Raw genomic sequence first — 10,536 nt, forward strand, 5'->3', positions numbered from 1 at the left:
GAACAAAAGAAAAGTTTTACCTAAGTGTTTAAAAAAAAAAAAAGTATTTTAAATGTAACTTCCTACAAACCAATGCCGTTTCTTACCTTGCTGTCTTTCAGCCTCTTCCCGCCTCTCTTTTGCCACTCGCAGCCGGTCGTCTACTCTAAGTGCTGCACCGTCAATTACTAAAAACATGCAGGTATGAATCGGGTTTAAAATCTAAAAGCATGCGCAGAAACTCGTACAACTTGCAGGTGGATTATGCAGAAGCAGAGTGTATGGAAGGCTTTGTATCATGCTAGCAGATGTGTCCATGTGACTGTCATTAATGAGCTTTGGCAACTGTTACAGTAATAAGATGATGACTGACCTCCTTTAAGCCACACCAGGAGGATGGCGGAGGTGGATCGTGTTTCAATGGTTAACAATATGAAAGGTAAAGCTGTAAGAGCCTTGAGCATCTGTGTCAATGTGTATGGTGTCGTATACCTGGCTTACAGCCCTGAGGTTTAGATGGTGAGTTGGTTGCAGGTCCCGGACTGTTCCCTGCTAAGCTACGTCGCTCCTCAGCTTGTGCCTGTGCAGCCGCAGCTGTAAGGAGACAAACACATGCATGTTCTATAAAAATCAACTACATATAAACCATAATAATCGACTTTAGTTCCATGGTATTCATTCACCCATCCAAATCATGAAAATTGGGCAAATCGATCAATTCCATGACTGCAGGCGTGTCACATAAAAAACCTAGGCATGGACACCATTTCTATTAGCATTTGTGAAAGAAGACGTTACTCTCTAGAGCTAAGGGAATTCAATGTGGTACTATAATAGGATGCCACCTCTGCAACACTTGTAAATATCCCACTGTAAAAGCTCGGTGGTAAAATAATCAAGGGGAAGCGACTAAGCTACATAAATAAAGTGCAAAGGCAGCGGATGTTAATGAGCATGTTGCCCACTTTCTTCTAAGTCAATCACTACAGACCTCAAAACTTCATGTGGCCTTCAGATTTGCTCAAGAACAGAGCAGGAGGGAGTTCACGGCCGAGCAGCTGTATGCGAGATAGACATGTAAACAATAACTGACTTACGATTCATTAATGGGTTATTAATCCACAATTTATAAGTATTTTTTCTACTTTGGGAAGAGTGATTAATCAATTTTAATTATTCATATTCTCTGTTAAGATTACTTTTTTAGAAAAGAAAAAAGTTTTTTTGCCCCAATGCATTCCTTTGGCTTCCATAGCACAAACTGACATTAGTTTACTTTTTTTGAGGTCTGCTAATAACTGATAAACAAGCTCAATGTTTAGTTCTACTAGGTGCAAACATTTGGTATGATTACATTGCCAAGTGTGAAACAATCATGAATTCTGTGGCCCTTTAAATTAAGATCAACTCCTAGAGGAGATGATTGAAATGAAAGAACATTTTGAAGAAGAAAAAAAATGAATAATCAAATTTGATATGAAAAAAAAAAATCAGATTAGATTTTCAAGCTATTTTAGGTGTATGTCTCTGTATGTTAAGCAGAGGCTTGCTGGTATTTGAAGCAATGCTGGAGTGGAGGCATAAAAGGCAGAAAAAGATGAATCCATCAAGAGTTCAGTCACAAATTATTTACAGTGTTTAATGCGAGAAGGTTGCAGAATGCAATTTATGTGGTCCTTCTTATAAACATCAGCACTCAGTCGTTTAAAGGCAGCATAAAGTGAGAGCTACATCACAATTACAGCCCACACCACTGAAAAACCAGTGCGACATATCTTCTTTTAATGATAGCTTTTCACATATTCTATTTATCTTTTTATATTCAGTAACCCAGGCTCCTGTTTTAGTATATCTTCTTAATATGTCTAATCTAATAATGTACAAGAAAAGTTTCGTTTTTTTATTCAGTGTATTTAGAGTATTTAATAAATTGTTGAAATATAATGATGTACAATGCACATTTTTTTTTTGATTCAGCATATTCTAATAGATATGTATGCCCTAATGATTTTTTTAATGGCCCCTTATCAATCAGTTGATGGATAAAATCCATACAATTTAGATTAATTAAGTGAAAACATGCATTCCAAAACAAGCATCACTATGCAAAGTTTGGATGCAGCATCCTCTGGACTCTAGAGCAGTGGCGGGGATTTTCCTGCAGCAACAATTGGTTCTTCTTCATCTGGCCATCTGATGGATTAGTTTGGGTTTAACAGTTGCCAGAAGAACAGCAAATTCTCTGACTATAGAGGAAGGGATAACATTTGGTGAAAGGGGAATTGTGTTTTCCCAGAAGCTTGGCTTGGTCTCTTAGCTCAAATGAAAAGAAGTGAATGCTTGGACATAGCCAAGCACTGAGCTATATGGGCGAAATATAATATCTCGATATAACTCAGTGGCTATATAGGATATTCATCAAGATGCTTTCTTTACTGCAGCAATTACAAAAAGGCCCATCAAGTCAGAGCTTCGTCTTAGATGCCAAACACGCTCATAAATGAACAAACAGCAGTAGATAAACATGGAAAATGGCTGAAACATAACCCAAATTATGATTATAAAACGACTACCTTAATAGAAATTAAAACTAATCTCTTTTGAAAAACAAATAAAATTAAATTACAGTATTTTTGAATTTCCGGCCCTACTTCAAGTGATTTTAGTTAATTCTATGCCACTGACATTATGTGAATCCTAGATCAAAAGAACTCCAGAATATTTCAACCAAACAGATCCAGTAAATATGGGACACATTTCTATTGCTTCACTAAAACCCAAAGGTCACAAGGCAAGGAAATGGAGAGAATGCGATTATTTTTTCATGAGGCCTGGAATCAATCAAGAGCTCCTTTTCCTCTCGTTGACGTCTATTCAGCACTATGGAACTGCTGACGAAGAGCAAAATGACTAGCACTTCTATGGTACTCACAGTATTGACTGACACTTTAAAACCGATCCAGAAAGGTTTCACTCACTCCAAAACCAATATAAAAGGTCAAAGGTAACCTTTATCATCCCAGAAGAGTAATTTGTTGGCCAGACAGCAGTCACATAAACACAAGCATAAGGGCAACGTTAAAATAAAAAATCTAGTTCATTCAACTGACAGCAGCTGAAAAATGTGTGTTTTTTTTATTTTTTATTATTGGTGTGCTCTTTCTACTGTGTGGCATCCTGTACCTCCTTCCTGTAGGTAGAAGGGAGTTATCTCCCCTTAAAGGATGGCCACAGCGGGATGGTTTTAACCTCTGTTATAGATCTGGTGTTGTAAAGTGACAGAGTTCATTTAGAGATATACAGTCTTTTCTATTACTGCAGAGGTTGAAAATACCCTGCAGATTTCTTGTTTTTAAGTGAAAGTGACTCTTGCCAGCAAAGAAAATTTAATAAAACAAACACATTAAACAAAACTGATATGAAAAAACTTTTGAGAAAAGTGCCCATGCTTGTGTGACCTTCTGGCCAATGACTCAACCTGTGGCTCAGATGTAATTATTTTTATCAATAACAATGTCAAGGTAATTATTCTGTTGCACCAGTTCAACAGTTTGATTAGAGATAGTTTCTAAAGAGATCGATGTATTCTCCAGATTCTTGGCACATTTCTTTTGTCTCTATACCAATTTTTAGAAACAAAGCTTTGCATCATTTCAAGACCGCACTTAGAAATAGGCCATTTTTAGACTTACTGCTAAAGAGTAAAACAATAACAGAGCTGTCTGCAAATTTTATGTGGCTATAAATTGAGATGAGACCCTGGCAATCACTTGTAAATAAAACAAATAGAAGAAGCGAATCAACCATATCAAAATCTTCTTTGTTCTTTGTGTACTGAAATACGTGGATGTATGTACAGGGTTTACACGGGACTGAGCAACTCTAATTTAATACTTTTTAACGCTCTTTTAATGCTCTTAGAAATAATTTTAATGCAACAACTACCCATGACTCTCATATATACACAGCAAATTCCTTCATCTTTACTGTCGGCAGGCTGCAATTCCTCGATTTCCAGCCACTTTTGTTGAAATTAGCATTTCACCCATTCAACAGCTTTTTCTCCGCCTTGAGCTTCTTTTCTGAACATATGGCTTGACAATCAGCTGGAAGCAGTTCCACGCAAATATGCAAATATATCGAGATATAATATATTGCAATATATTTGCATATTTGCAAATATATATATCGTTTAATAAATTGTTTTTATAACATTTTTTTTTCTAAATAAAGCATTTTAAATGCCAAAATAATCATATTTAATCAATTTTAATGCCAATTCAGGCCTTTATTTAAAAAATAATTATTTAATAAGTTTTAATTATTTTTGATGATCCGCGGAAACCCTGATGTACTGTAGGGTTAGGCAACAATTCAATATCAATATACTGTATACTGATATATAATTTAACTTACAATTACTTCAATATGTAGTCTATAATCACAGCCTTTTTCCCTGAGTGACATTCCTTGTTTGATGTAGTTTTATATTTTTTAAAGAAAATATATTTTTTAAATGTTACATAGAAGGAGTTTTCTAAACATGGCACAATTGTCACAAGTTTGTATAGGCATCTTTTGTTTGCATTCTTGCCTTGTCTTTCTGAGAATGTGTTTGTACTAACATTGGAATTATATCGTAATTTTTAAAATGAGGAAATATATTGTGATATACCTTTTGGTCATATTTTTTTAAACCTAACTGAATGCAGTTATTAGTTGAACAAAACTCCATAAACAGCAGTCTGACAATGAATTAAAAAACATGAATAAAAGTGTCACTAATGCATCTTCTACACCTGCGATCTATTTAAAAAACAAAAAACAAAACAAAAAAAAAAGTAAAAATTTAACCTGTGCCAGATCTAAAACCTACTTAAAATGTGCCTCCTTTAATAATTTGATGTTTTGAACATTTATCAAAAGGGATGTCCTTCTAAAAAGATAACCTTGTTACTATTGCGGAAAACAAACTTTAACCAAGGACACAAGTGTAGGTACCAAAGTGTAAATGTAATGACAGACTGAACATGCACTGAAGAGTTTCTTCCTCAAATTTCTAGTTTGGAATGTGATGTCTTTGTAAATGTTTTACTCAGTATTAAAAATTTTGCAAGATACCATCTCCTTTAAAGTTGATTACCAGTTACACAAGACTCTAAAGTAGAGATTGACTGATACAGTTTTTTTGTAGACCAGTTGTCAATACCTTGACATCAGTTTAACCGATCCCCGATATATGCTGCCAATATTTTTGGGTGGATTTTTGAGCCAAAATTGCATTTCCTTCCTCCATAGTAAAAATGACTAAATGATAAATGTTATGCAATTCTCGAATTAAACAAGCATTAATAATACATAGCAAATGTATGGGAGTAGCAATGCATGCACTCTATAAGGTCTCAGGGCATGAATGCTGAATGCCAGGGTTGAGTTTCTTTCAGATAAGTGGAAGAAACTGGAAAAAATTCCAGGTAAAGTCCTGGTAATAGATCATATTTAGGAGAACCAGGATAGTTCAATTGAAAAGTCAACTCACTATATCCACCGGGCTACATAAGGAGAAGTCTGTATGATAATAGACACAAATTAAGAATTTATATAATTTATTAAGGGTATTTAATAAAAAATCTGGATGACTGAATAACTATTGGTCACAAAACTTGCAAAGTATGAACTGTGTTAAAACACTGTATTTACACATACACAACAGCAGCAATATAGCAGCAAAATACAGTTCAGTAGTTCAGTTTATTCTTGCTACGTAGCATTCGGAAACAATATTCAAATTTTAAAACCTTTTCCACATCTGCTATTCATGCACCAACACCACCCTGGTTTATAGATATTGAACCCCACCTCAAAGTTATTACTTAATTTGGGCCTGCTTAAGGCAAAATATTCTCCAAAATACAAAAAAAAAACTGACCTTCCCAATTTCTTCCGGAGGAAACAGGAAAAATCCTGGGAAAAAACAGCATCCGGAAGAAACTTCCAAACCTGCTGTATGCACATAATGCTAATGTCGGCCAAAAATATCAGTTTATCTCTACTACAAAGGGACCAAAAAAAACAGAAGTCTTTTTAAATAGTATGTAAATACCACAAATATGTGTAAAGGTGCAAATTATACAGCAAGTTTGAACATATTGAGGAAATAAAAAGTCAAGGAAAGTCAACTTACTAAACTAAATACTGTTGACAAACTGTATTCAAAGCTTAATTTTACCATCTATTGTTTATTAAAAATAAAATTCAAATCTACAACTTCTATGAATGCTGGCAAATTGCACACATGGACAGCAATCTGGAAAGTGCTTTTATATTGTTAGGTCTAGTTTTAAAGACATAAAACTTGCATCCCTGCAAAGACAGAAAACAACTATTTATGGCAGTAATGATTATGCTTAGAACAAAATAAATTCCCTAGGTTTTCTTATTTTCCATTTAACTGTACTTCTGCAAAATAACTCATCCATTGTCTAAACTAAAAGAGTATTGTGCCTTCAAAATGGATACCAAACAAGAAGTGAAACTTAATGTGCAGATGCAGTTAAATACCAAGATAACCACAAGAGAATTAAAGAAATGTTTTACAACATACGTTTTTCTTTCAATCTTTATTGTTCTGTGGTAACCAAATCATCCTGCATACACCACATGCAGTGATCATGATTTCTCACACTACAGAGTAACATGATACGTATATCCGCCTGCCTGCATGGAAATAAACTCCCTTCCAGTGACTAAGCAAGGAGAGGAAAGCCAAACCCTGCATAAAAGAAGCACAATACAGATGATCGCCATTTAGTCCAAACTATGAAAAACTTAATAAGGCATGAATTTTTATACATTGCCTAAATTCACACTTCATACACCTAATTTTATTAAAGAAAAGAAATCATTGTAAAGCTGAAACAATTAAGTTGGATTAAATTTGAATAATGAAATAATCAACTAATTAGGTAATCAATTTATCATTAACTGGTATACAGAGACTCTCAACATGTCATTTGCTGAAAAGGCAACCTACTTCACCACCAAAATTGTAAAAAATATATTTTGCTCTCAGGATTAAAAACCATTGTCTATCAATATGCTCTATTAATAAGACATCAAGTTACATATTTCTAGCTGCACCTGGTTAAAATTCTGTATAAAATCTTTTAAGGAAGCTTCTGCTATCCAATAATTAATCGAAAAATATTAATAAGCAGATTATCTGATAATCAAAATAAACGTAAGCTGCAACTCTAAATCAGAGGCAAGCTGGTTAGGAGGTGAATAAGTTATTTAGACTGTGTGGCAATCTGGTAATTATATAGATAAAAAACACTATATTGACATATTTATGTACTAGGGCTGGGTAAAAAAATCGATTTAATCAATTTTGAATAGATTCCTTTACATTTTTGCAAAATCGATGTCTAGGGAATGAGATCGATTCATTTTATAGTGACCCGCGTGTTGTTCACATTCAAATGAGCAGGAAAATTGCACTCAAGATTACTTTAAGACAGACAGCTACAAATATAGTCAATAGGTTGACTGAAGACATTTACAAAAGGGGGGTGACCAGCAAACATCCTGTAGTTGTTCCAGACAATGCTGCACATATCGTTTGTGCAGTGGAGATAATGCAGCTCATGCATGTCTGCTGTGTCCCCCCTGTCACATCTGCTCGCCCGAGTGAAGCTTCACTTTTTCACTTTTCACAAAGAAGTTTGCACTTTTGAGACAGTTTTAACTGTCTGATTTACAAGTTTGCACTTTGTGTTTAATATGACAGGAAAAAATTAAATACATGAGTGTTTTATTTAAACACAGTTGAACCACTTTCATTATTGTAAAAACAGATCGAATCGAAATTAATCGATTTAGAACTGTATGGATCAAATGGAATCGATTCAGGACTTTGGCTAAAATACCCAGTTCTATTATATACTGCTTTGTAATCCAGGGCGCAATCATTGGCAGCTTTGCGCATGCATTAAACATTAGCTGTCGGAAAACTGAGCAAGTTTCCTCTCTGCTGTCTTTGCTCTGACTGCAGAGCTTTCAGGTCAAGACAACTCTTTGCTGCTTTTATCTTACAGTTATTCATCAAAATCCACAACTTATCAAAGGCATGGTTGAAATGCAATAGTTGCTACCTGATGTATGCCAGTAGATTTTGTAGCCTATTGGAGGGAGTCTCCCATAAGTGCATGCATAATTTACATATGTTAAAATCCTACTAATTAACATTTGGGTATTTTATTTTAGGATATTTAAACCATGGTAATGATATCTGAATGACCAGGAGTTGAGTGAAGCATTTTTAACATGCATTTAATAATTTTATCTCTACTATAGAATAACATTTTAATTGTAGTAAAGGAAGTCATGAAATCATATAATGCAAATTCTGGTAGGTTAAATAATTCAACAATAATTAGCTTTATGTTAAAAAGTGTTAAAAACAAATTTCAAAGGTAATTTCTCTAGGTTTGAAAAGTGCAAACAAATTGTGACGACAGATGGAATATATCCAATTGCCCATCAAAACCTACAGCAGGCTAAACAGACAGTAAATAACAAGAACAGCTCAGCTTGTTAGTTGTTTTTTGCAACAAAATTAAATGCAAGTCAATACTAATTACCTCTGGGTAATAGTCACTTCTACTCCCACATTCTACCTCTTCTGCTCCAATTGTGAGAGAACAATTAATATTTGATTACTGATTTGGTCTGGACTATTGTCCTGCACAATATTTGAAAATCTGATGGCAATAGTACTGGTAAATATTAGGTAACAGAATCTGTTTCTATAAATGTCTGTTCTGTGTTTTTTCTCTTTATCTCATGGATTTATATCATACCTGTGACATTAAGTATTTGGGACCATGTCACCTATGACCAGTGTGAGCATCTGCTGCCATAAGACTCCGACTGATTAAACATACCTAATTACTGTACAAATGAATGTATATAAGCAAAAAATAAAAGCACAGCTTCTGAAATGACAACTTACACAATACAATCTAATATTCTCATGGGGACAGAAAGGCAGAGCGCTGCAGGGTAACAGTTGCTAAGTAATACTCTGAGCAGTCAAAGGCTCAGAACACTCAAAGGCCCATATGAAGGCAAATTTGGATTCATAACCAGGATAAATCATAAATAAATAGAAGGACAGAAGAGTTATTGACTTAACATAAGAAGTGTCCCATAATAAAATTTGTCCTCTATATTTAAGTTATGAATGCATATTTCGGACATTTTGACTTTAAATATGCTGCCAAAAGCAACTGCAAAATATTCAAAATAAGAGTTATAATAATTAACACCACCACTTTTTGTTGTTAGACTTTAAAGTTCAGTAAAACTGGCTCATAGAGGGAAGTAAAAGCTGACAGGAAGGAATTGAGGTAGCAGCTGTTCAATCCAACTGTGGAGAGTATCTAAGCATAATACCAGTCTATGTAAAAACATCAGTTTATAAATAAAAACTTATAATTTCATGATTTTACTTTAGAACTGCTGACAATTTCAGTTTGTGTTAAGTTATATCAGAAACATCTTAGATTTAAATGTTCAAGGCTCTCCAAGGATGTCAACTGACCTTGATAAACAAAAAGCTTTGTTACTAACCTAAAGAGGCAGAGAAGAGCCAGGTGTGCTCAAAGAAATAAAAAAAAAGCCAACAAAAGAGCTCCCTCTCAGCATGCTATCACTATGGAGATTTGCACACATTAACATACATCACCACTGATGATGAGACAAACTTAGAAAACACTTTAAAAGATCTCGAGCACATTCTGGTTATTAAGCCTGCTGAGGGCTGGTTTCTATGCAAATCATGACATGCATTTTTTTTTTTTTTCTAAGCAGAGGGACGTCGGTTTAAAATGTATTGAATTAAACTCAGGCCTGCAGAAGGTAATTTGCCCGATACTCACATATGATTTAGTAATGTAATGCATCTTAACTCCCTTCATCTTGCAATAAAGTAGCACGGATAGTAAAGGAATGATCAATTGTTTGCATTTTTAGAATTTTGGTTAATAGAAACTGGAAAAAAGAAAAGTGAACTATTAGGGCAATAATTGCTTAAAGTAGGAGACCACCAGGCAGGGCTAATGATGACCTTGCTGCTAAGCTTGACAGGCTGCACAAAAAAGGAAAAACTAAACATGAAACAGGCCAGTCCGCATTATAACAAGTCCATTATAGCAACATTTATAAGGATATTGTACAAGCCTCCATCAAGTAATGAGGGAAATAATAGGACTAAAAATCAAGTTAGACCAGCTGGTATGATTACTTTTCTGTGGCTTTTTGGTGGCTTCACTCCCTGCAGCTAAATTGCTTTGTGCCAAGGAAGCGTAACAACTAAATGAAAGGGAGGACCTTGCGGTATTTAAAACTTTAAGTCCACAATGTTTTGTCCAACCCCGACACAAAAGGATAACAGTATGCTTACCAAAATACATAGATATTAAATTATTTTCCTGAATGTGAAAGAATTTATTTTGTATTTAAGACATCATCTGAAGAGAATTCATGACAGCAGTT

At 34.5% G+C, this 10,536-nt stretch overlaps 1 protein-coding gene across 1 annotated transcript in view; it reads right to left on the reverse strand.

Moving 5' to 3' along the window:
• Nucleotides 1-10,536, reverse strand: part of map7d3 (MAP7 domain containing 3) — a 44,024-nt gene that overhangs the window by 25,082 nt on the left and 8,406 nt on the right. Inside the window, 2 exon segments of the mRNA XM_015381956.1 lie at nt 87-167; nt 472-573. Of these exon segments, the coding sequence (XP_015237442.1) occupies nt 87-167; nt 472-573 (183 nt within the window).

Source organism: Cyprinodon variegatus, unplaced genomic scaffold (assembly GCF_000732505.1).
Source record: "Cyprinodon variegatus isolate N-32 unplaced genomic scaffold, C_variegatus-1.0 Scaffold245, whole genome shotgun sequence".
NCBI lineage: Eukaryota > Metazoa > Chordata > Actinopteri > Cyprinodontiformes > Cyprinodontidae > Cyprinodon > Cyprinodon variegatus.